The following is a 27,778-nucleotide window of genomic DNA, read 5'->3' on the forward strand; positions in this document are numbered from 1 at the left end:
TCTCATTCATTTATTTTCCTTTAGCTTAGTCTCTATTTCAGAGATCGCCAGAGCGAAATGAAATACCAACTATTTCAGCATATGGGTTACGCAGGGAATGCCCTTCCAGCTGCAACCCAGTATTGGGAAACACACACACACACACACACACACACACACACACACACGCACACACACACACACTATGGCCAATTTAGTTTATTCAATTCACCTATACTGCATTCCTTTGCACTGTGAGGGAAACCGGAGCACCCGGAGGAAACTTACGCAAACAATGGGAGAACAAACTCCACACCGAAATGCCAACTGGCCCAGCTGGGACTTGAACCACTGACCTTCTTTATGTGAGGCGACAATGCTAACCACTGAGCCACGGTATTGCTGGAAAGTATTTTCTAACTTACTTTAAAACTTCAGGATGAAGGTGGTGTACTTAATATTTTCTTGGCACAATTTGGATCCATTTGTACCAACTGAGCATCGTTTAAATACCACAGCCAACTTGAGTATTGAGGTTGACCATGTTCTTCTCATTTTGACCACAGTGCCTCCCATCTAGGCAAGGCAAGTTTATTTATATAGCATATTATATTTCATACACAGTGGCAATTCAAAGTGATTTACATAATCAGGAATAAAAAAAAAAGTATAAGAAAATAAAACAAATGATTAAAGGGATTAAAAACACGTAAGAACAGATTAAAATGTATTAGATTGAAAAAGAAAAGAAAGCCATAATAATGTGATCAGTTGGATGTAGCACAGTGCTCATTCAGTAAAGGCACAGCCTAACAGATTTGTTTCAAGTCTTGATGTGAATGTGCCTGATGTTGGAGCACATCTGATCATTTCTGGATATTGATTCCAACAGATGGGGGTGGGGGGTGGGGGTGGGGGGTAGTACCTGAAGGTGGATTCATCCTGTTTTGACTAAACCTTTGGAATTTCTAATTTACTTGATCATAATGATGTGAGGAATCTGTTAGGTTTGTATTCAGTGAGCATATCTGAAATGTATTGAGGTCCTAGGCAATTTAGTGATTTTTAGACAAGTAATAATACTTTAAAATCTATTCTGAATGTAACTAGCAGCCAATGTAAAGACCCGAGGACAGGTGTGATGTGCTCTGATTTTTAGTGATGGATACTTTAAGCAGAATAATGTGCATGTACAAGTCATCTCACAGTTGTTTACTGAACAAATGACCTCAATATTCACAAGATCTCAATCCAACAGAGCACCTTTGGGAGGAGCTGGAATGGGAGATTCTTATAATAGATGTGCAGCTGACAAATGTGTGCTTCCATGATCAAATAAAGACAAAACGGATAGCATCATAATAAAGGCCACGGCAGTTTTACTTTTTTACATAAACCGAGTCATTAATTGGATTATCCGAATAAGATTATCTTAGGTCATCAGTGCTGCAGAACATATTAGCACAAGAAGATTCAACAGTAAATATTTCGTTCAATTAATTAGTCTATGTACTTACATTCATGCTGAAGGCACTGTAAATTAACCAAGCATTTCAGCTCTTCAACAAAAGTTGTAAGCTTTGACAAACTACAAATACTTGAGTTATTAAATTCAAAACCATATTACAAAAATAAATCACTATTGAACATCCTTTACAATCGGGGCTACTGACAAAAATGTGGATGCTGAGGTTATTACACAGCATTTGAAATAGACTTTAATTAAATCCCACTTGATTTCCCCTGGAGCGGTTACAAATGAGAACTGAATTGTTGGACATTTGAACTTAAAAGCCCAAAATCATTAAGTCCACCTCGACTGAAGCAGCGATTCACAAGGGAGCCTGTCTGCTGTGAATTGTGAGACAGAAATGATGTCTGATTCCTGCTCTGCATCACTGCATACACAGTTAGCTCTCCACTCAAACTCCGTCACTTACAGTCGCGCTTTAGCTTCGTTACATTCTACAATCCCGGCAGACAGAAGCTGCTCGATTTGCGCTTGATCAAACCCGTATTCCTTCAGCACCAACCGAGTGTGTTCTCCAATGAAGGGGTCACGGGATCCACAGGGCTCTGCTGGGGAACGGGACAGCACTGGTGCAGGACGAGGGCTAATTTCCCCCTGAGAGTCTTTGAAGAATGACCCTCTCGCCTGGTTATGAGAATGAGAAAGTACCTCATCGAGAGACAGAACAGGAGTGACACAGGCATCTGTCCCGTCGAAGATCTGACCCCATTCTGCTTGTGTTTTGGTGGCAAACACCTGTGTGAAAGTCCGCCTGAGCTGCGGCCAATCGGATACGCTCATTTGTGAGGGCAGGTCAGTGTCGTCCAATCCCAAACCTGTGGTGAGAGAGAATAAGCTAGATAAAGAGGAGATTAAAAAGAAGAAGGGAATCAATAAAGGAGTTTAGAGGACAGGAAGGGCTGTGGATCCTGAAGCCTTTAGTACATAACACTGGCCCACAGTAGGTGACTTGTACAGAGACGTGCTGCTTTTGAAGGTCAAACATGAATTGCAATTGAGTCATTATGGTTTTATAGCAAGATCAAGTGGGCTCCGTTTGTACTTGGGTATAGGGTGAGTCCCTGGACACATATTAATAAAGCATCCTGTGGATTCTTCCTAATCTTTTATATTATATCATGACTTTGCAAAATCGCCAACAGATCAAGGTGACCATGAGAGACTTGTGGCTGAACATGTCAGCTATACTCGGATGTCCTTCTGGCAACAGGTTTATTTCCGGAGAATTAAAAAGGGCTGGATCAAATGTACACTGTGCACTTGTACTGCACAATTCCATAAGAGCGTACATCACTTAAGAACAAGACAAAAGGCAAGATATATAAATAAAGAATAAAAGGAACAAAAACTGAATTGAATAAATATAGATTGTGAATAAAAAGAAAATATAATCAAATGTTACAATTAAAGATGCTGTATGGAAGTTTTTGACTATTTTAAAGCATAAAAATACCATAATATGTTTGCAGATACAGTATTTAAAAAACATGCAAAGTGAACATTATTTTTAATCTGAAAAACAATGCTGAAGTCAGTTATTTTGCTTTGAAAATGTGAGTTACGTGCTGGAACGACTATCTTTGTTTTGTTTCTTTTAACCCGCCCAATGCCACTTAAGCCAATTATATATCAGCACCCCGGATTGCCTTCATGGGAAACAGCATTAATTCATTCAGATAGGAAGGTTCTCAAAGTATGTGCCCGTGACCGAAATGCGACCTCCGGTGCAGTTTTTATTTTGTTGCTGAAAAAATTGTGTCATAATTTTTGTGACAAACAAGTTTCTACAGACAAAAACTAAATAAAAATGAAGTGATGATGACGACAACTACAATAAAAATATACTGACATTTTCATTGATTAATAAAAACAAGACAAGATTGTGACTGAGGGACGTTTTTTGGAAAATATCCAATCGGAGTTAATATTGGTGTGTGCATGATGCACAATCACACACACATTTAAAAAGTAACTGATCCATTACTGATTATTTCTTACTGTAAGAATTTAATGATACAGTAGTGCAATCTCCGCTTATCAGGGAGTCGTATTCTAATGAAACTGCCTTGAAGTGAAGCACACTTTTATTTTTTTATGCACATTTTCGCTTTATAATTCCTATATGTGAGCTAACAGAGCCATGGAACCTAGTGCACATTTTACAAGATAACACATTATCATTTACCAGTCATATGCAATTATTTACTCAGTGTTATACAGCTGAGCACCATGTACTGTAACAGCAACTACAACAGTAAAGCTATACACTGCTATACACTATTGCTATAGACTGATATTGCAAAGTGGACTTAAACTATTTTAAGCCATTTTAAAGATTTAATTGCATGAAACTGTTCAACAGACTGGTTAAAAAGACTAGTAGGTTACCACGTTAAAATAAAAGTCCTACATTTTCAGTAGTCTACTATTCTTGCCGACACATTATTTTACATATTACTTATGATATAAATAAACAATGCATATCTAATTTCTGGTCTTTGATGGAAAAGCTATATTTCATATTTTAATTGGACTGTTTTGTTTTATTTTAAGTTAGAGTATTTTGTATAAATAAATGTATACAGTATTTAATTAAATTACACTTAAATTAAACCAAATATATTTTAGTCCACTAAATCTAAAGTAAATTTAGTCAATTAAAATCCTATGAAAATTAGTCGACTGAAACTAGACTAAAACTAAAATGATCCAGAAGACTAAAATATAACTAAAACTAAAATGGAATTTTAGTCAAAAGACTAAGACTAAAACTAAATCAAAATTTGCTTTCAAAATTAACACTGCTCCGGTGGACACTAGCAGACTCCAAAATGAGACGCAGATTGAGAGTTCCACAGAGGTGGTTAATTAGCAAATAATATAAGTATTACAAATATAAATATTAGGTGAGCAGGTTACACTGTAACCCTAGCAACACGCTACGTAACAAGATTTGAAGTGATAAGCAATTTGGCTGTTTGCACCAGACACAACAGAAATTTAAATACAGCCATTCAGAAGCAGAGAATAGTGCACTTACTGCACTCCAACGAAATAAGGTTTGTAATCTAATTAATACATATTAAACCTCTTTAACATTATTAAATGTAGATGCTGAATCACTGATATTTGTGGCTTGCACTGAGTCACAGTTCTAAAGTTCAATTTCAAGATCTGAGGTGAACTATCTGCTGCTGCTGCTTTCAGTAAGTATGGCAATAGATGTTACGTAAAATAGCAATCAAACTCATATTATTAGCATTTAACACTGAATAAAGCCATTTCTAAAATATCAATTTCAGGTGTTGGTTAGGACAAAAACTCCTTTTAGTAATAATATATAAATATTTCTTCTATGGCGTGCCGTTACTTTTAGTTACAAAACAGTTCAAATAAGCCTTAAATCGGCCGTTAGGCTCAATAGTCAGGCACACTCGCATCAATCTGGCAACCTGTGCTTGTGTGGACTTAACAGAGGAGGAGCCGAGTGAAAATGTGTTTTGATCCATGGGTGCAATACCTAGTTCAACCACTGGGTGTTAAACTTACATACAGCACCTTCAAAACGTAATGTAAAGAAAGTTTTTAAAAGAAGTAGAAGTAGAGTAGAAATAAACAAAAACTAAAACTGTAATGCTTTGATTATTTTATTACAATTTAATTTATTCTAAAGCAAAGCATTTTTTCAAGAATTTTAAAATTAGCATTATAAATGCAAAAATATGACTAAATTATAATGAGGGAAGAACATGAAAAATAAGAAAACAGAATAATGAATAATAAAACAACACAATTGTGAATATTAGAAATGTGTGAATAACAATACAAGCAATAAACAACAAAAAAAATAGAAATAAAAACATACAGTATTAAAAGATATTAAAATGTTAATTATATAAACAAAAAAATTTGTTAATAAGAAAAAAATAAAAGCAGTAAATAAAAACAATTATGAGAATATGAAAATAAATTATTAAAAAATAATGTATAGAATTAAATTGCCTGAGAAATAGGTCTTAACCAGATGTATTCACACTTCTTTTACAAATGCAATTTCCACATTAAGACACAAAAGTGAGCAGCTTCAGTGAGCATATTGCTGTGATGATTACGACAAAAAGAAGGTTTAAGCAGTTAATCAGTCACTGCAGTTGCCAGGTGCATATTTGGCACCATGAATTATACACCACATGGAATATTATACAGTTAACATGCCAAAAACCCTTCCTAAAATTGTCTACACATATGTCAGTTGCTTCTAAAACATCTATGATAACAAAATTATTTCAAATAGCAAGTTTAATTAATATTTATTAATTGTCCTGTAATTATATCCCCACCACAACTACACTATTCAGAACTATAACGCATGCATTCATAATGTCATTCAGAACATTTGAATATCTATTATACATAGTAAATGGCAGTATATGCCAATATTGAAGAAAAAACACAATAGACTAACCTTGAATAAGCTGTTGATAAAACTGAGGCTCAATAGCCCCGACAGCCACATATTTTCCATCAGAAGTGCGGTACGTATCATAGAAAGGAGCACCGCTATCCAGCAAGTTTTCTCCACGAGGACGATTCCACAGGCCAATGCTGCGGGACTTCCACATGAATGAGCCCACATATGCTGCACCTTCCACCTGCAAATAAAGACAGATGTTCATAGAAAAAAAAAAACACATTTGATGGCATAAATCAAAGAATCACTCATTTGATATATCATTTTCTTTGGTTCCGAGTTGCTGAGCAAAATAGCTTGGTATGAAATCAAAGTAATCCGTACGTAAGGTCATAATGTGATGAATATGCATGCTAAAATAGTGTGGAGTTATACATATTCATTGAGTCATTTAAAGCAATGTGTGTTTATTTATGTGCCGTAATTAAATACATGAATGCATTAAAGATTATTGAGTGGCATGATAGGAAGATTTAAGCAGCTTGATAGTACAGCACGGCATTCAGTTCTGCAGAGGATTGCAGTAGTTTGACTTCCATATGAGGGCACAGCAGGACTCTAAAGAGGCCAAATCATCAGTAATAAAACCGCCTTTAATCTTTTATGCATAATAAAGCTTGATGTCGTATGAAAACATAATGTGACCTTGAGGGATTGCTTGATCAGTCCAAAAAGAGAATATATTGCATCTAAACTGATTGTTAATCATAACTGGACCCACATGGAATCTGCGCCCTGAGAATTCTGCATCTTTTTTAGTCCGTTATTGAGTCTATTTATGTTAATGTGTGCAAACATATATTTATTAAGTTTTTATATTCATTTCAGCAATATTTTTTAATAATATGCAAATGTTTAGATGATTTATGTACAGTGTAATTAGTAATATTTTTTGTCTTTTAGAAGATATATTTTTTGAGAGACTTTGGTTCTAATTGGATTTGCATTCATTTACTCTTTTTCTTTTCAGCTTGGGGGGGGGGGGGGGGGTTGGGTCGCCACAGCGGAATGAACCTCCAACTTATCCAGCATACGTTTTACGCAGCGGATGCCCTTTCAGTTGCAACCCATCACTGGAAAAAAACCCATTCACACACATACACTACAGACAACTTAGCTTACCCAATTCACCTATACCACGTGTCTTTGAACTGTTGGATTTGCATTGTAAACTTTAAATAAAAGGTTTGTTTTTAATTTAATGTGTCATGATTTTAGGTATTATATTCTCAAAATCGTTCCACATAAATCTGCAGATACTTAAAAAAAATCTGTGCAGTAGCAAGAAATGTCTGCAAATTCTGGCTCTGATCATACCTGATAAAGAATTTTTAAGAGCACTGAAATTTTTTGGGCTTCTCTGGAATTTCTAAATATGTGCTTGTGTAAGCATAATTTTTGTTTTGCTCTTCAAACTACTGATGAGATTTGTTCTAAACCAAAAGTAACAGTGACTACATTTGCAGGGACATCGGTAATCAAATTATTTATCTTAATCTGAATAAGAAAATAAAATGACTAAGATGTTTACATGAGTTGCTTTTTAAATGTTCCATTCATGATCATGTTTTACATTTTATAGCACATAGATCCATTAACATCATTGCTTCACCATGCTATCCACGTTTCCTCCAGAGTTTTAATGTAATTTCGAGTGTTTCATTTTTAATGTGTCAACTTTAACTGCAGTTTGGCACTTTCACTTTCATTCAGGAACATTTCATGCATGTCCCTGTGACAAACAAGATATTGGATGCTTGAAGAGTGTAGTTTTAATAGAATTTGGTACCGCAAGGTGTATGGAGGAAAAACCTCCATATTTGGTGATGCAGGTGTCCTTTACTGACATGGTAAGTGCAGAGAATAGTGTCAAACAGCCGTGTGTGCAGACTATCCTGTCGCAAAATGCAAAAAAATAAATAAATAAAATTAGCTAAATCCTACATGACTGTAATAGTTTGATTGCTGTGGTTACATGCTGCACTTCAATAATGCAACTAAAATCGGCATATACTTCACGTCTTAATTCAGCTTCTGTTTAATTCGATTATGACCTTAGTCGGATTAAATGAATCAAAAATCAGTTTACATGGTAGACTGTTAATCAGAGTATTGTCTTAATCATATTAAAATCAGATTATTGCTGTCCATGTAAACGTACTCAATGTTGTCATTCAGAGCAAAAAATTTGAACTGGTCAAAATTTTTGCAAAAAAAAAGTTTATATACAATTGAAGACGCAACAATTAGCCTTCCTGTGAAATTGTAATTTTTTTCAAATATTCCTAAGCAATGTTTAACAGAGACATATTTTTGCAACACATTTTTAATATTAACTATTTTTTAATAATTATACTTATATATTTAAAAACTCGATTCCTTTGCCACAGCGACATTTTATACAGATTTTAGTACAAATCTCACAACATCCTAAGAAAATTTTTTTTTTTGAATTTTTCATTCTTTTGTAAAGAGTTTGTTGCACATTTAAGCACTTATTATGTGCACCAGTCACAATACAGTCTGAAAGATTGATATAAGGATGGGGCAATTGAGAGAAAGCAATGTGCTGTTAATTCCACATGCAATAGGGACTTTTCTCAAAGGGACAGCTTTAAGAAACAGGCTGTTTACTGTTGAGCAAGAGTGAAAAGGGCCAAGAAACTAGAATATGACACAAATAAACTAAATAGCATAAGTAAACTTATGTAAAATATGCATGATCTGACCCGTTTAAAGAAATACAGATCTCAGAACCTAAATTGAATCACGCCTGAATGAGAAAATTGGCATCAAGGCTAAGGTTAACGGAGTGTGTCAAATCTTCCAGTATCATTTTCACACATGAAAAATAACGTTTGTAGGTCAAATCCTCCAAAGTGATGCATAAAAATAAGTATACTTGCATTTCAAAGAGTGTGACCTTGCAAGATTGACTTGGATGTGGATATAATTTATATATTTTCCCACTGAAGCCATCCTTCAAAGAGATGTTGACAATCTGGGTTTCTATTTGAGCACATGATTGGCCTGACCACCAAAAAGTCACTCTCCCTGAAGATCCCTGCTGCTTGGCCTACTACTTAATGTGTTATTATGTGGTGCCTCAGAAATCTATTTCTACACTGACACCTTTCATACTGTTCAGAGAAGGACAGCAATGTGTCAGACAAGGCTATTTAAGTAAACTAAAACTAAATTTCTCACCTTTCTTGTTTGGTTCAATTGAATTTCGCCTTTTGGTGCGGATATTTTGGGCAGGTGTGAATACAGCAATCGCACTCCAAACAAATCACGGTACAGTTCGTTTAAGGTGTGAATGTGATCTGACATATTTGAAGAAAACCCTGTGCCTTATCAGGAACAAGTAGTTTGAGTTGTGCACCCGTGGCGTCTGCCATTGTTAAGCAACCATGAGCTGCACTCTGTAATGGAAAAAAAACCCAGTCTATGCACCATCTCCAGCTCTGATATAAGTTTCATTTAGGAATTAATTTAAGTTATTTGTCTGCTGAGTTAATAGCCTAACGTTATAACTGAAATGTGCATAAACCATATTTTTTTAAATGGAATAACTCTCTATTTGCATGAATCTACATTTAGGTGCCTTCACACTTTGCTTAATTGCCTGAACCGAACAGAAGTTCGATTGTCCCCCCTTGCCACCTTCTCGACTGGTTTGTGTTCACATCGTGTTTTTTCCTTCTGAATCTCGATACACTTGCGACATCAAGCTGCTGTTTTGTGTACAGCTGTTGCTAGGTGATGGCCACGAAAGCAAAGCGCCAAAATGGTGACGCCCGCATATCACGATCGTCCTGCCTTTACTGAATCTTTTGGTTTTGTTACCGAAACTGAAATACAGAGAGCCACTTGCATCTGTCTGCTGCAAAAAAACATTAAAAATGTTCAGAGCATCTTGCGATGTCTTCAGAAGTTGTTTTTGATAGAGACAAGCAGACATTATCACTGTTTGCGCTGGGTCAGTCCCACTTGTCACCAAGGTAGGTGATACACAGACATACACACATATAAATAAAATTTATGAAAAGTGAAGTTTCACAAACTAATTTCGAGAGGAGCATGTGATATGATTGATTGCAGCTGATCTCTCATCTGTAATCATTAGTAAGCCAATCGGATCCTTTCAAATTCGCTATAAATATCCCAACTAGCATTACTCCCTCATCTTCATTTTTTGAAGAATCCCCCCATCCACCGCAACAGGTTAGCACAGATATTCCATCGAAAATACTGGGGTAAAATAAACTCATATTTTAAAGACATGGCAGGGGAAAATGGAATTTAATGCAGTGCTTCTTGTCTGATCTGAGACCCACTTCAAATATCTAACAGGGAGTGAAGATTGCTGATTTTTAAAGAAATCAGATCTTAAACGTGACAATTTTGTAATGGAAAGACAGTTCACCGGAAGCCCTTGACCTGCCTGGCTGAAAATAAAAAGTCTGTGTGTGTATATAGCCCATTATCTCCGAGCTCAGGGTTCTCTCCTGGGACAGCATGCCAAGCCTGCTATTATTATCAAGTAATATCTAAGTGTAAACTAAAGTTTGTTGTACAGTTGATGGTTCACTTCTGTTATTGGGTATGAATGTGTTCATATCGCAAGTGAACCGTACCAGAGTTCGCACAAACCGTTCCACAGACCACCTCTTTTAGGCAGACTCGGGTACGGTTCACGGGTGCGCACCCAGAAGGCATGTTCACACTAGCTAAATGTACTGTACTTTGATGTCAAACGAACCGAGTGTGGACCAAAAGTGCTTGTGTGAAACCACCCTTAAAATAAAGAACTTGTGTGAGCAAAAGATGAAAAATGTCCCTCAGAGCTACAGCAAGAGTTGATGGTTGCACCACACTGACGGCAAACACCACACCATGGAAGCACAAGCTGTCCAACAAACAGCTGATTTTAGCACATGTGCGATGTTGTTTACACTTTCTTGTTCGCCTGCAAAAAAAACTTGTAAACCAATTCACCAAATTTAAAAAATAACACTGTGTTTGATCGCCGTGTTGTTTCCTGGCGTAAATACACCCTAAGATTAAAACTATTTGTCAAAAACTATTGTGTTAACTGAAATAAAATTCGATATACACAATTAAAAAACTAAAACAAAACCAATCAAATAATAATCACTGAAAAACAAACTGAAATAAAATATTCTCTCATATTAACAACAAACAAAGGCGTAATCTGATGACACCACGACATGACATGCCCCGTTTACACTAATACATTTTCATTTTAAAACGCAGAAGTTTTGCTAAGGTTACGCCATCCAACCACACTACGCCAGAGTTTTTGAGAACCGAAAACAGAGCTTTTTGAAAACGCTGGAGAGGCCGTGATATAAGATATATATGATATAAGGAGCTGCCTATTTTCATTTTGATATTAACACACCAAAAATGTTGAGGCATTGTTTAGCTGCATATTTACAGTATATGTGTGCCCGTAGTTGAAGAATTGCCCTTATATGAGCGTCATCTTCACTGTATGCATATTTATAACAAAACGGAGCCTTTAACATAACTGCCTCCTTTCATTTTCATTGAAAACACAAAACATACCCTCTCTTTTGCTGAATATCAGTTTTAATAATCAATAATGGCCATTATAAAAGTATAACGTACAATAAGTTTATACAATATAGGAAATAAATGCAAGCAACCAGTTAAATGTGCAGAATCAGTGTTCATGGTTACATTAAATAATATATTAACCTAAATTATCTTTGCACACAGCCAAAACACGTTACCGGAGAACAAGTAATAGATTCAAAAGACCAACATAGGGGAATATGTCGTCAGATATAGACAACAAGATGAATTAAATACCACGCTTAACAAATATAGTAAGATTAGATCCAGTGGTATATCCTTTGACGAACAGTCCGACATGCACAGCTCTCATATGAGTAGATGTGCGTTTTCAGAGGTGTAGGAGAGTTGTTCAGAAACGCTAGGTGAAATGCCAGTGTGGACGCGGATCGTTTTCATTATAAAACACCGTTTTAAAACTAAAACATATTAGTTTAAATGGGGCCTGACTGTGGAATCATGGGTGTTGTGCTGTTCGTTACATCCTATGAAACAAATCATGTTCATGGATGAACTAAAGTATTGAAAACATATTACAGTGGTAGCGGATGAGAATGCTAAAGTATTTGCTGTTAAGAGTCGAATGCAAGACAGAATCAAAGTAGTGAGACTCTCTGGTTCTTCACATCATAATCATGTGGGGAAGCATCTGTTTTTTTTATTATTAAAAAGAGGTTTGCACAGGAGTTAATGTAAGCCGTGTGACTCTGGATGTCTTCTATTAACTCTGCTAAACTCAAATAACTGAAACTAAAACTAAATATGTTTACAAAATAAACTAACTAAAAAAAATTATTAAAACAAATTAAAACTATTTTATTAAACTAAAATTGAACTATTTTTCTATTTAATTAATCATATTTTAATCTTCATCTTCTACTTCTCTTGATTATTTGACATTTGAATGATCTTGCATCGGAAAATAGAAAATCTCAGTGAGCTTTTACGCTCAGGGGTTGCCAGATGTCAACAGCTGTAATTCTCCAAATAAATTTACATATTTTCCACTCAGCATTTTACTTTATCTTGCCAAGCTGGCAACAGCATGAATTTGGTATTCAAAAAGCAGTGATGACTGCTGTAACCTACAAGCATTAAAAGCTTCAAAATGTAAGATTTATAACATATGTTAAGATACAAGCTGTGACTTTAATAATCTGTTGATTTCAGATTTATCTACTTTGAATTGAAGATGTTCTGAATAAACTGACATTAAAATATAGTAGCAAAAAGATCATTTTAAAACACTGGTTACAAGATAAATATAAATTAAATAAATAAATAAATAAATAAATAAATAAATTAAAGATACCTTCGACCCTGTAGCAGAACAATAAAATAAAATGTTATAAGAAATTACCTCATTTTAATACATTTTCGGAATCTAATACTAAAGATTTTACCAGCTTTCATAAAGAGCATGTTAATAATAACAAATATAATCTATTATTCAATAATAACAAGTCTATATTGTTATAAAAACTTAATACATATAATAAACTGCAAACTTCTGCACTCGAGTTAAAGTTCTCCTCATTCTGAAGAAATTTCTCAAATTAGAACAACTGTGTTAACAGCAGCAATTATCACTTCTGAGCAAAGTAAATCATCATCATCATCATGCAGCACAAGTTATAATATTACTTTTTCTCTGTTCATTTACCAAACACCAATCTGTTGACGGCAGTGGTCAAACACTCATACACAACAGCATACACACAATGCACCAAAACAAACATTGCATAACACATAAGTCTGAAATGCATAACATAACACCCATGTGGCATAAAATTTCTAATATGTATTTAAACGAAAGCCTAAAGTTTTGAGGGCATGATGTATCATACTGGAATGCAAGTGCCTTCTAAACATTATTTTCCTGACTTGCAGGTTAATAACACTGCCGTCGCCAAAAGCAGCTGTCAGTATCAAACAACAGGTTTTATCAAAGTGGCAATGTGACCCTCAAGAGAACGTGTTTCAGATTTCTTCACTGCCTCACAGGCAAACATCTAATCATCATTACCATAATCTCCGGCTAACACTGACATTAGCTTGTCCATATGCAGCCATCAAGTCTTCCTCTATACTTACACTGCAGCACAGCTTCAGGTGTGAATTGAAAAACTCCATGTAAATGTCAACCTTGCCTTAAAAATTTGTATTTTTCACCAAAATAGTGAAACCTTTTCTAGTGTAGGTTTTTTATGTAGGCTTGTATTTTACAGTCCTGTAAATATACTCAAAAATGTCTCTGTCAATGTTTTCAAACAATTATATTTGATTTACCAAAGTCACAAAAGTGGCAATTTCACATCTGTCACATCCATAACAAAGATTTTTCTTCATAAACGTAAAATAACCACGCTTCCACAAATCCTAATTACCAGTTTATTCATTCTCAAACTATTCACAGGGCATATTTAACTACACATATATATGACATATCATAGGTTTATCTCCACATCTGTATTGTAAGTTCTGTGAACCACAGTGTCCAGATACCTTTTTACATACAGTATGATGAGGGAATGTCCGGAGGTGCAAAAACTTTAGGATTCTGTGCTGGACATTTTGTTTAAATTTACAAAAATTTGTTTCCTCGAAGATCCTGTATTGCTATTATTAAATAATAACTCTTAATTTCCCTTAAATGCAAAGGTCTGTAAATTTTGGTTAGCTGCTTCAACTGCTACAAAGAAAATGTTGGTACAGAGGTGGAAACCCCCTCTTCATCTCTCTGTTAAGCACTGGTTACATTCACTGGTGGAAATACTGTATCTGGAACTGTCATCAGCATGGATCAACCATGCTAAACAGCAGGGGCGTAGCGGACATTTTAAAAGTGGAGGGAACAGCTGTATGAGATCATACATTCATATAATTATTAATCACCTGTTTCTAAATAGTCTGTCTCTAAAAGTGAGGGGGACATATCCCCCCGTGACACCCCCCCCCCCCCCCCCGGTTGCTATGCCCCTGCTAAACTGGATATTCTGACGGTGTGGAATATCTATATATGCAACGTCAAAGAAATCTTGGACATTTAACCCTCATCTGATACTACCAATGTCAAATTTAAATGCAATAGCTTGGCTTAACTACAGTTATTCTGTGTTTCCTGATGTGCATGTAATGGGGTGGGAGATGGGGGATAATATATACAGGGTAATAGCTGTTAAAAGTATTTTTTCTATCTGATTGTAAAAATTGTGTATTTTCATTTTTTAAATAAAAACAGCCAAATCTTATCCTTCTGATTAGCATTATTTCTTTTGGGTTGTCCAATTTAATTCACAGAATGTCTACAAAGTATGTTGTATACTACTGTGGAAATTAAATTTTATATAATCTAGTTCCAAATTAACAGTAATCTATATAACTGAAAAGTTATATTCTTTGGTTTTTAATTTGCTTATTTCATTCAAAACTCTAGCTAGGGTGTGACATTGAACCTTTTGCTTCCTGAGCACAAGCTGTGCCAAAGTGATGCAAATGCAATGGGCAAGGTCTTAACGACTGTGCCTTTGTCTTTGGGTGATAGTCCTGTAGGCTCTTGCAGACACGTGGACTTCTTGAAGACGCCGTATGACCGCATATTAACCAACATGTCTCAATAAAGAAATAGTCCTGCTTGTTCGATGAACCCGGATGGACTGGGTTCTCATCTCATGTCATAATTTATTTTTCCAGCACTATAAACTTGCGCACTTTTTTTTTTCACATCTATAATGCATGTTTATTTCCCTCATTAAATACATACAAAATTTTTACAGATTGACATTTCTCTGATCCTAGAACTCATTCTGTAAACAAATATTTCAATATAATGTTAACTTTCTCTATGAATTCACATTTTACATTTAATGTCACATCCATAATGCTGGATTGGGGTATATGCACACAGACTTTTAATTTTCAGCCAGCCAGGCTCAGGGTTTTAGGTGAACTGCCTTTCCATTATAAAATTGCCATGTTTAAGATCTGATTTCTTTAAAAATCAGTGTTCTTCAGAGCCTGATAGATATATGATATGAAGAAATTCTCAGATCAAGACAATAAGCACTGTATAATATTCCATTTCCCCTATCATGTCTTCAAAATATGACAGTTTATTTTACCCCAGTATTTTCAATGGAGTTTCAGCATTCGCCTGCTGATCCTGACGGCGCTAGTGGTTACATGGTATTTCATCTTATTTTACGCTTCAACAACTAAATGTATGCTTAAGTCTATTTAACTTATAGTATTTTAAATGCATTACAACATCAATGCTGTATAAGGAACCATATGAAATTGAAAATAGTAACATTAAGCTTTCACTGCAAGTTTATCATTGGCTGTGCATATATGCCATTGCTAATTTTCTAATGTGAGAGGACTGTCAGTGTTGGATTGTAAAATGGGAAACTTTATGTTTACCACTGTTTATTTCCTCAAGTGCTAAAAGTGGCAGACGGCATACTGTTACAGCAAATTGTGTCAAAATGATCAATTAGGGCTCCATTGTCTGGCTGAGGTTTCTAACGGAGGAGGAAAAACACTCTGGGTTAAGTGAAATGTCATATTTAACTAACAAACAGAACAACAATTACTAATCGCCATTCGTTTAGCAGAAAAAAAAGATGCAGTACAAACAAAACAAGGCAATTTAATGAACTGGCAGATGCGCCAGCAAAGCTTAAAATTGTTTTTTCTGCTCCAATAAACTGCAATAGAATACAACAAGTGTGAATCAGAGTTTCAAAAAGAAATTAGTACCTATTAAACAGTACTTAAGAGTAAAGAAATTATTAATAAGTAGATCAAATATTGCAGTTTTTAAGCATGCAGAATATTCATATTTCAGTCATTTAAATTGACTACAATGCAGTATATGTAGAAAATATAACAAAACTCTATTATTATATTTTTTACGATTGCGGTTTTTATTAGTATAAAAATTGTTTAATTATATTATTATTAAAGACTTTGCATAGATCAAAGAAGGTGCTGTAGCAACAATTCAATTCCCAGGGAAAACATTAAATGATAAAAAATAATAACAAATATATGTTAAATTAGCTTAATGTCAGTTAAGATAAATGCACATGCTAAAGTAAAATCAAAAGTGATACATATTGCAATACTTTTACACTTTTAGCACTTGAGGAAATAAACAGTGGTAATTGCAAACAATTAATCGTGATTGTATTTATATATATTGTGTGTGTGTGTGTGTGCGTGTACTCACTGCGTATAAACTGTGTAAATATAAATAAAACACATAAAATACAAAAACAAATTATTTACATATTTTAATTATATTAATATTTAAATTGTATTTGATAAAATTTATTTAAAAATCTAAATAAAATTTTTTCTTGAATATATTTATATATACACTGACCTGTCCAACTGCTCATTAACTCAAATTTCTAAACAGCCAATCGCATGGCAGCAACTCAATGCATTTAGGCATGTAGACATGGTCAAGACAATCTGCTGCAGTTGAAATCAGAATGGGGAAGAAAGGTGATTTAAGTGACTTTGAACGTGGCATGGTTGTTGGTGCCAGACGGGCTGGTCTGAGTATTTCAGAAACTGCTGATCTACTGGGATTTTCACACACAACCATCTCTAGGGTTTAGAGAGAATTGTCTGAAAAAGAGAAAATATCCAGTGAGCGGCAGTTCTGTGGGTGCAAATGCCTTGTTGATGCCAGAGGTCAGAGGAGAATGGTCAGACTGGTTCGAGCTGATAGAAAGCCAACAGTAACTCAAATAACCACTCGTTACAACTGAGGTATGCAGAAAAGCATCTCTGATGCACAACATGTCCAAACTAGAGGTGGATGGGCTACAGCAGCAGAAGACCAACTGGGTGCCACTCCTGACAGCTAAGAACAGGAAACTGAGGCTACAATTGGCACACGATTACCAAATCTTAACAATAGAAGATTGGAAAAACATTGGCCGGTCTAATGAGTCTCGATTTCTGCTGCGACATTTGGATTGTAGGGTCAGAATTGGTGGTGGTGGTGGTGTAATGGTGTGGGGGATATTTTCTTGGCACACTTTGGGCCCATTAGTACCAATTGAGTATCATGTCAACCCCACAGCCTACCTGAGTATTGAAGCTGACCATGTCCATCACTTTATGACCACAATGTACTCATCTTCTGATGGCTACATCCAGCAGGCTAACTCGCCATGTCATAAAGTGCGAATCATCTCAGACTGGTTTCTTTAACATGACAATGAGTTCACTGTACTCAATTGGCCTCCACAGTCACCAGATCTCAATCCAATAAAGCACCTTTGGGATGTGGTGGAACAGGAGATTCACATTATGGATGTGCAGCTGACAAATCTGCAGCAACTGCGTGATGCTATCATGTCAATATGGACCAAAATCTCTGAGGAATATTGCAGTACCTTGTTGAATCTATGCCATGAAGGATTAAGGCACTTCTGAAGGCAAAAGGGAGTCTAACCTGATACCTGATAAAGTGGCCGGTAAGTGTAAATATAAATAAATATGAACAGCACAGACACATGTATGTATGCCTGTATGAATGAATGCATGTATGTGAATATAAACTTTCTTTTAGTGACAGCACTATTTATTATGCTTACAAATTTGTTCTTAAGAAATGTTATTGAATAGACATGCAAAACTGTCAAATACACTTGACGCAAACAATTTTTCCAGTCACACATTTGCAGTAACATGAGAATTTCCTGCAAAATTGCACCCAGTGCATCATCTTATCCCATGAGATAAATGTCTCATCACACCCCTACAGTACACTGATTTGAAGTAACATCAAGGTTCCCTAGACCCAATGGAGAAGCAGCAAAATCACAATACTCCAATTTGGAAAAGAACTAATCTCACAGTATTCACACATAGCTGCGACAATGAAAACAGACAGCACCAATATAAGCAACTTGAAAAGAAAAAGCAAGCAATTATTGGAAAATCCAGATTGCAGAAAACTATTGACGGGCTGGTCAGAAAGCGGGGGATTGTGCTGAGATAAACAAGACTTGTAATTTCCACATTCCATGAAGAGATTGGTCAAAACCAGCAAAAAAAAGCAGTGAGGGGGCAACAATGTGATATAACTTGGTATGTGATAAAAGAAAGCATTTCTTCTTCTTTTTTCCAATTACTAGTTAGCTTACAAATAAATAGCACAAATCTTAGCTAAAAGACAATCTCATTGAAAAGAGTTTGTTTATAGGAAACAAGAAAATGATCAGCTTTTTGTTTTGTTTCTAAGAAAAGTTAATAACAATGTGTCGGTAGGAAGCCATTTTAAAATGAGGTGCAATAATCTCACCATGCTGGCATCAATGATCTGGCCCTGTCCTGAACTGCTCCTCTCCAGGAGCGCCAATACAACCCCAAAAGCACACATGAGACCTCCTCCAGCAAAATCGGCCACCAAATTCAGTGGAGCGTATGGTTTCTCTGAACTGCGGCCCAGCATGGAAAGCAACCCTATTACAGAAAGAGAAAGACAGACACACGCTGAGAACAAATGCACGGCGAAGTAATTACTGTAACAGTTGTTTGCACGGGTCAACTAAAAACATCCCCAATTAAGACACATGTACGTTTTCTTCCAGCCGCTCAGTTTCCAAATGTATTTGACATTTAAAAAACCAAAGCGAATGACTAAACATAAAAACAGGTATTACTACAATGAGATTTTACACCCATAATTTACCATTTTTTCGAGGAGGTTTCCAAGTAAAGCACTGCTGATAATAATTAGCTTACTAATGTGTGTTGTACTGTTGGCATAGATAAGGTCACAGCAAACAGACAGCCAGGAGCTCAGAAAATGTAATCAAACAGTGTCTTTGTGGTTCTAATCATACATCAGTTGAGTCAGATTTGACCTTCACAACCTACAACATGAAAAGAACCTGAATCAAAAGAACTTGGTTTGTATCATGAGAAAGTATGATAGTTGGTCTTAATGGGGAAAAATGTATAATATGTAATATATTTAACATGTCTGACAATGCTCACTTATGCACCTGTGGGTCAAGAGACCTTTTAAATAGGTGCTGTGTTGTTTTGCAAGACAATAGAAAAGCAACAATGAAAATCTCCTATCAGGGTTAGATTAAAAAAACATACGGCTTTAATTTAACATTTATGCGCATTTGGCAGATGTTTTTATTGGAAGCAACTTAAAGTGCATTCAAACCCATGACCTTGGTGTTGTTAGAACAATACTCCATGCATTTTAATGACTGTGCATGTCATTAAAAAGTAGTTTATTTGAAAGTAATAAAGGTAAAAAACTCACAAAACGTGCTAGTTAGGTTTTAAATGGCAAAATAACACATTACTGGGTGCCTTGAACTACCTAGTTATACATCTGTTAATTTATGTTGTCTTATTCTTTAGTGTACGTTACAACTAATACTGTAGTTAAAAGCTGAAGTGGAACAAAAGTTGTCAAAAAAGGTAATCAAAGTTGTCTTAAAAGCAAATCATTTCTTGAACAATAACAATATTTTTCTAATACAGTGCTTAGCATATATATAGGTGCATCTTTTAAATTCTTATTTTGAATAGGAAGCAATACAATACTATATCTGTGCATATACCTGTACATTAGATTAGTCAGTACTGAAGCCAAATCTGGAGCTTATCTAACAAAATAGCTTACGATAATGGTCCAAAAACAAGTACACCCAAATGTATGTTATAGAAAAATATTAAATACAAATTTAAAAAAAGAGGAAAAATCAAGAGAAGCAAAAAATTGTGTAGGTTGTAATTTTTGGCAATATTTTGCTTGATTTTATTTTTATTTTGCTTGATCTTTCAATTTATTAATATGTTTGGTGACTAAAATATTATTTTAATAAATATATCTGTTTAATAAATCTGTTTTGTTTAAATGGACCAATATATATTACCCATATTAACTGAGAAATTGATAAAAATATTCATTTTCAAAATGGGGAGTACTCAATTATGTTGAGCACTGTGTATACATACAATATTTTTCCAATGGAAATAATTATTAATTATTTATTTAATTATTCATTAGTTTTGCAATAGTAATCTTTTGGATCTATTTTTGTTGTTTGCTGTTTTACAAAAGTCCCTCTAAGGGCAATTATTTATGTTTGTTTTATGTGTGATTTTTAAAATCAAATGAAGAAAAGATAAAACAAACTACCGTAACACTTAAATACTGTAAATACAGCATCATTTAATGATGCTATCCTGCAATTCTAGTTCATTTTTTTGCCTAAATGTCAATGTCTGACCTGTACTAATGATTATACAGTGCTCAGTACAAATGACTACACCCCCTTTTCAAAATGAATATTTTTATCCATTTCTCAGTGCATCTATTCAATAATTTTTTATGCATTTAAACAAAACAGTTTTATTAAACAGTTATATTGATTAAAATAAGAGTTTGGTCATCTAACGCCTTTAGAAATAAAAAGATTATATTCAAGTTCAAACAAGTTATTGCAAAAAATATATAATTCACAAACATTCAAATAAACTTGATATATTTTTCATGTTTTCCTTGATTTTTCCTGTTTATGGATTTATTATTTCATATTTTAATTTGGGTGAACTAATTTTTAGACTGTGCTCTACAAAGATTTTTTTGTTCTATATTAGTTCCAGTTTTGGCAAAAATCTAAAGTATATGCACAAATATATCATTGTAAGGCATCCTATAGAAAATACTAACTTTAAAAAAGATATATGAGGAGTTTCCCAGTAATGGGGTGTAGCTGGAAGGGCATCTGCTACATAAAACATTTGCCGGAATAGTTGGCGGTTCATTCCGCTGTAGCGACGCCTGATAAATAAGGGACTAAATCAAAGGAAAATAAATGAGAATGTATGAGAAGTGAACTCATTTATGCGGAGCACTGTACATAAAAAATTTCATTTTAAAAGATTAAAACTTCATGCTGATAAACGACTAAACCCTATTGGTTTGAAGAATAGTGGCAAAGTATAAATACTTAAAATGACTATTAATTATTTTTTATGCTGCACTGTGATCCCCAAATAGATTACGTTAATATTTCATTGATTCAATTTATCATTTTGCTCTTAATATGTCTGACAAGATTTTGTGGAATAAAATATTCTCACACTAAAATACATTTTAATAGGTTCCTTCTTTAAATCAGGGTAAAAATATATAGTAGTTTTTTTGTTGCTCAGAACAAATGTAAAAAGGATGCAATGGATAAATTATAAAAAATTAAATATGTATTAGCAATTTAGTTCCTTTTTTGCCTTTTGACGCTTTTCAAACTTTTGGAAAACATGAAAGTTAAACTCTTTTTAAGAAAAGTCACCAAAGTCTTTCTAAACTTCACATATAGCTCAACCTCTCTAATTTACTCTGCTTTACAAGCACTGTGCCTAAGGGCATTGTGGGAAAGCGTATTAGCCGAGCTCCTCTGCACCTGTTTAACAGTCATCTTTACCTGACATGGCCAGGTAGTTGATATCATGCCCGGCAGCCTTGGCATAGGATCCGCTCTGACCGTAGCCAGTGAGACGTGCGTAGATCAGGCGCGGGTTCTCTTTTAGTAAGTCTTCAGGACCTAATCCCATCTTCTCCATAACACCTTAATTATACCAGAGAGACACAATAATGAAGCACGAACAGAGAAAACCTTCAAGGTAAATACATTTGAATTTAGAGGACAAATTATCCTTGTTTGGATTTAAAAGCAGGGGAAAAGGCAATCTCTCTTTTAAGTCAAGATTTTTCCCCCTTTTTCATTAAATCAACAATGCTTTAATTAAAACTGATGAAATTATGTAGACAAAGGGCACCATGTGGACAAAGGTTAATGGTTAAAACAATAATTGATTTGCAAACAAAAAGAACTAATTGTGATAATGGAGCATGTTTTATTAAAAAGACCATTGTTATTGTATTTATTGTTATGCTTTTAACCTTTATTAAGCTGATTTGTAATTACTGTTAATCAAAAGTCACATAATAAGAAAAATTTAAAAAGAGCAAAATTAAAGAGCTGCAGAAACAGAGGCATAATTATTTATTATTAAAACCAGATATTTGTTATTTTTATATTATAATATTTTATATATACAAACATATATTTGTATATTAATTATCCTTCTGATGTTGTTGACTTTGAATGTTGTTTAAAATGGCTGTTTATTTTTTATTACTAAATAGATGTAGAAGAATTTCATTCATTCATTTATTTTCTTTTCGACTTAGTCCCTTTATTAATTTTACGCAGCTGCAACCCATCACTGGGAAACATCCATACACACTCATTCACACACATGCACTACAGTCAATTTTAGCATACCCAATTCACCTATACCACATGTCTTTGGATTTGTGGGGGAAACCGGAGCACCCAGAGGAAACCCATGCCAACATGGAGAGAACATGCAAACTACACAGCAATGCCAACTAACCCGGCCAAGGCTCAAACCAGTGACCTTTTTGCTGTGAGGTGATTGAGCTACCCACTGCGCCACCGCATCGCCCCGCAGTAAAATTTATTCCAGTAATTACTTTTATTTAATATTTTATATTTTTACAAATTTGTCTGACACTAAATCATGTTTAGTTTTTATATTTATTAAGTATGATACATTTATAAAATAGCAGACATTTAACAAGATAAACTGTAAATTTGGACGTTTTGGAAATGTTTTTTTTTTTCAAAAACACGTTTTACTCTTAAAGGGGTGGTCCTGTACGATATCATATTTTAAACTGTAGTTGATGTGTATTGTAGCTGTGTGAACATAAACAACATCTCTTAATGAAATACACTCAAAGTTCAATGCAAAGGGACACATTGGCTTTTACAGTTTGGTACTACAAAAAAATACAACCGGGCAAGTGAGATCACAAACGCTTCAGGTTAAGCACATCCACCACACACATACACCCTGTGCAGCAAAGGGGCATGGCAGAGGCACTGTAATGTTACAGCAGAGAAAGGTAAAATGCTGTTCAAGTGCTACTATTTCCACAGAGCTCATTCTGTTTCTGTATTTGGGCTTCCAAAGAACACAACACAAAGATAGAAGTGCTTACAATTTAATTTTAAATATGTTCCAGAGAATTATAAAAAAAATATATAGCTAGCATTTGACAATGGTAAGCTTCCAGAATCTCTCTCAGTTCAGTGCTGGATCTATTACATGCACAGTTTCTAGAGATAATGGTATTTTGTAGCTAGGATATAAACAAGGATATTAACAATGGGAAATGCTGTTTGGCACTGTTAACAATTTAGCTACAAATTCATATTTATCGGTCAAACTGCTGAAAACACCCACAATCTTCAGCAGCGCGTAAAGTGTCTCTCTATGCAGACGCTTTCAGTGTCTCGCCATTCTACATTTCAAATAACAACTCACAAGAGATTTGTGAACGTTTCATATTACTTACACATGCTTATTCCAAATATATGTGAAAGACACTTGTCAGATTTTATTTTAGAGTGCAGACATGAGGTTCAGCTGTGTGCTCTTCATTTTTCTGTTTATTTCAGGCAGCTAACGCTGCTAACAGCTGGTCTGACTGGATTGTTTACACAGGGGCATGATGTTGAACCGATTCCCAAATCACAGCACATTTTGTTAGCTGACCAATCAGAGTCTTTTGTGGGCGGACCTTTCAGAGGAACTAGGAAATATGTTTTTCATGTTAGCTGACTAGCTGTATATAATCAAAGTAAGATTTATGAAAAAATAACGTGGTTTTCTACAAGTGAAGCATGAGCACACATTGCTTTGCATCTTAAGGCCCGTTTTCACTGAGTGGTACGGTACGGTTCAGTTTGGTTTGGTACGCTTTTATAGCCGTTTCCACTGTCAAAAAACGTACCGAACCGTACCGCACCACTTTTTCGGCACCCTTTCGAAAGGGTACCAAACACGAGAAAGGGTACCAAAAGGCGGAGCCACACGTGCAGCTGAACTCTATTGGTTTACAGAGATACGTCATTCGCTTACGCAACAAGCCGGAATGAAAACAAAAAATCCGCCATGTTTGAAATACACAGCCGATGAGCCGAGACATTACAACGGAATGATTTATACATATAATAACGAGCCATGGTCGACCCGGGCTCAAACAAACCTTGTCGTCATCTTGACAAACAGCCACAAAACCAAGAAGAAGAGCAGATTTACCCTGTGCCGCGTAGTTTTTTATGAGCCAGTCTGAGGCGCGAGCGGTTTCGCTTTCTTGCTAGCGCGCGCGCGCGTCTAACATTATATCTGAAATAACAAACTTCTTGAGCTGATGATAATAACCTGCGCTTGATTATTGATGTGCTTTTAAAACCCGATCCTGTCAGACACTGACAAACGCGAGAGTGAAGCGTGAAGAAACAAAATGCCATGTATAACTAACTTATTATCTTCACATTTTGGACTAATATGAACTCAGAATGACGGAATTACTGTCTAACCGAGGCTACATGTGCTGCTGAGGATTACAGACACAGATGAGAGGTTTTCACTGGGCTATATTTTGTATTGTTTTGAACCTAAATATGGACGAAAATGTCTGCTGTGTGTAGTTCTTCTGTAGTTGGTAACATATTGGAGACTGTAAGGGGCTGTATGTGTTTATATATGTTCATTTATTTAGTTATTTAATATAATTACAGACGTTACAGTAGGCTGTTTCGCACTGTCATTGATCTGCAGTTATAATCAACTCATGTTCATTGAAAAGTTAGTAATAAACATTTATACACAAGTATTTACGTGTGTAAAGCATCTGTTTTGTGAGAAGTGCTTCTCATATGATATGTAAGTGACCCGTACAGTTTTATTGTAGACATTTCCTCGAGCGAGAATGACGTCGACTGAAACTTTCTGTCATACACCACGCCCACCAAAAGGGTACCCTTGTTAGTGGAAACGCAAGCCTGATAAAGGTGACCCATACCAAACCGAACCGTACCGTACCGTACCAGTCAGTGGAAACGAGCCATTATAAACACAACCAAGCCTTAACAATGCACTGTGGACCACCCCTTTAAACTGAACAATTAACAAAATATTTCACAATTACACTCATCAACCCTTGTGCTTCAAAATTTAAACAAAATCCACCAGTGGACAAAAGTCCACCGGAAAAGCATCCCATAATATACTTTTTAAACTTTAACTGATGCAGATTTCCTTACCAGCATCAATCCTAATAACAACCTAATAAATCTTTCATTTTAAGCATTTAAAACTCTCATTACAGTTTGTTTACATATAGTCACTTTTTTCTATGAATGATTAAATCTAATCTATGTTATTAATTAATAATAATTATTATTTTGCACTATTCCATAAAATCTAAGCATATTTTGTTTTCAATTATTACAGTCTTGGATAACAAAAACCCATACCACTCACACACATGCAAAACTATGTAATTACATATAGTTTGTTTACTGATTTGGCCTACAGTGCTCAAAAAAAGAAAACAGGAAATAAGGCATTATTTACTCAAAATGCCAAATGTTAAAATGTTAAAATATGCCGAAACATTACATACTTTATAAATTAATAAATAAAATAAAAAAACGCTTAAATGTAATGCAAAATTTTAGTTTTAATGAGTTAAAAAGGGGACATTTTTGTCCTGAAGGTTTTGAGAAGTATTGTTGATACCTAGTGTAATTTAGTGCACAATTTCAATAATAACACACTTGCCAAAATTTATGCTGTGTGCATTACAACAAGCAAAATGACCGTGAGTGACATGCTGCAAAAATGCAAACATATGAATAAGAAAACATTGATGAACCATATTTTAAGTAGGACACTTTACATCAGTGATGCCCAAACTAGGGCCCGAGGGCCAAAGTTATCCCATGGTAACCATGGTAATGGTGAGAAGAAAGGAAGAATGATGGAGCTGTTTCGCTGTTACTGTTAAAGCTAACTGAAATTAAATGTTTCAATTAAATGGCGTAAATTAATCAGACTTGGTTTAAATGTACATGCTGTCACACGACAATGGATGATGAATGAGTTTGATGAAAAATGATAGGGATGTTTTTAGTGTAGTCAGCATTGAATTCCACTGCGTTATAAATGTGATTATGTTTTTATTGCATTAAGTTATCGTTTAAAAAGTTATACTGCATTAGGTAATATGGTTTAAGGTAATGTTTTCTATTTATTTCGAAATATTATTAAATAAGCTTTAATTTAATATAGTCTGGTATGTTTACCCTCAGCCCATGGCTCCCAATGATATTTGGTTTCATACGGAAAAGTTAATTCAAAAAAGTTTGTGCACCCCTGTTTTTCATCTTTTTAGTAAGATAAGACACTGACCTTTCCGATAAGGCTCCAGAACCACATCTGACTGGACACAGAGTCTTTTTAAAACAGCGACACCTTTAGGACTCTTCAGATTAAGGGCCACGGACTGTTTGCCTCTCGCTTGAGTGTCAACAGTCATCGCCACCTTCGTCCGATCAACCCGGATCACCCTTGCGCCGAAATCCGACAGAATCATCCCGCAGAATGGCGCAGGTGCCAGTCCTGCCAGCTCAATAACACGCACTCCTGCCAGAGCCATAATGGAGCCTGTTTAAGACGAAAAACTTTCTTAACACACAAAAAAAGTGACATTTCAGATAGTAAAACACCGTAACATATATATTTAAATATATATTTAAAATATGAAACACCTCATGACATGCTTGAAAAATCATCAACTCATTTAAGTGACAGTTGTTATTTGGGTCACAGTTCACTCCAGTTGTCCCTTTCACAAACTATCATTAAACCGCGAAAGTGTCAGTGGTGCTAAAAAACAACAGTTCGCTTTCCATAGTTTGTCTAAACATCTTTGCGTAAAAAATACAATATAAAACACTGGCAGTAATGAACTGGATACAAAACATACCTTTTAATATCTTGCACTTCAAACCACAAGCAGCTCGACGCGTGATTATGACGTATAAACACAGGATTGTGGGTGTTGTAGTTTTAATGAGTTATCTTTTTCGAAGTGAAATAACCTCTATTCCTCATGTCATATTTCACTGGAATAATTTATTTCATGATATTCCTTGGAAGACTGTGTTCTTTACCCAACAAATTTTTAATCACAAGCAAGGTTAACCAAGAGGTTTCCTTTAAATTGCTACATC

The 27,778-nt window shown here is 35.0% G+C and overlaps 1 protein-coding gene across 1 annotated transcript; it reads right to left on the minus strand.

Moving 5' to 3' along the window:
- Window positions 1-1,341: 1,341 nt before the first annotated feature.
- amacr (alpha-methylacyl-CoA racemase) lies at window positions 1,342-27,577 on the minus strand. Its single transcript, XM_056446728.1, has 6 exons — window positions 27,532-27,577; window positions 26,955-27,209; window positions 22,088-22,231; window positions 18,934-19,094; window positions 5,976-6,162; window positions 1,342-2,325 (listed from the first exon to the last, which is right to left on the minus strand). The coding sequence occupies exons 2-6, from the start codon at window positions 27,199-27,201 to the stop codon at window positions 1,916-1,918; spliced, it is 1,149 nt and encodes a 382-aa protein (XP_056302703.1). The 5' UTR covers window positions 27,202-27,209; window positions 27,532-27,577; the 3' UTR covers window positions 1,342-1,915.
- Between the last annotated feature and the right edge of the window lie 201 nt (window positions 27,578-27,778).

Source organism: Danio aesculapii, chromosome 21 (genome assembly GCF_903798145.1).
Source record: "Danio aesculapii chromosome 21, fDanAes4.1, whole genome shotgun sequence".
NCBI lineage: Eukaryota > Metazoa > Chordata > Actinopteri > Cypriniformes > Danionidae > Danio > Danio aesculapii.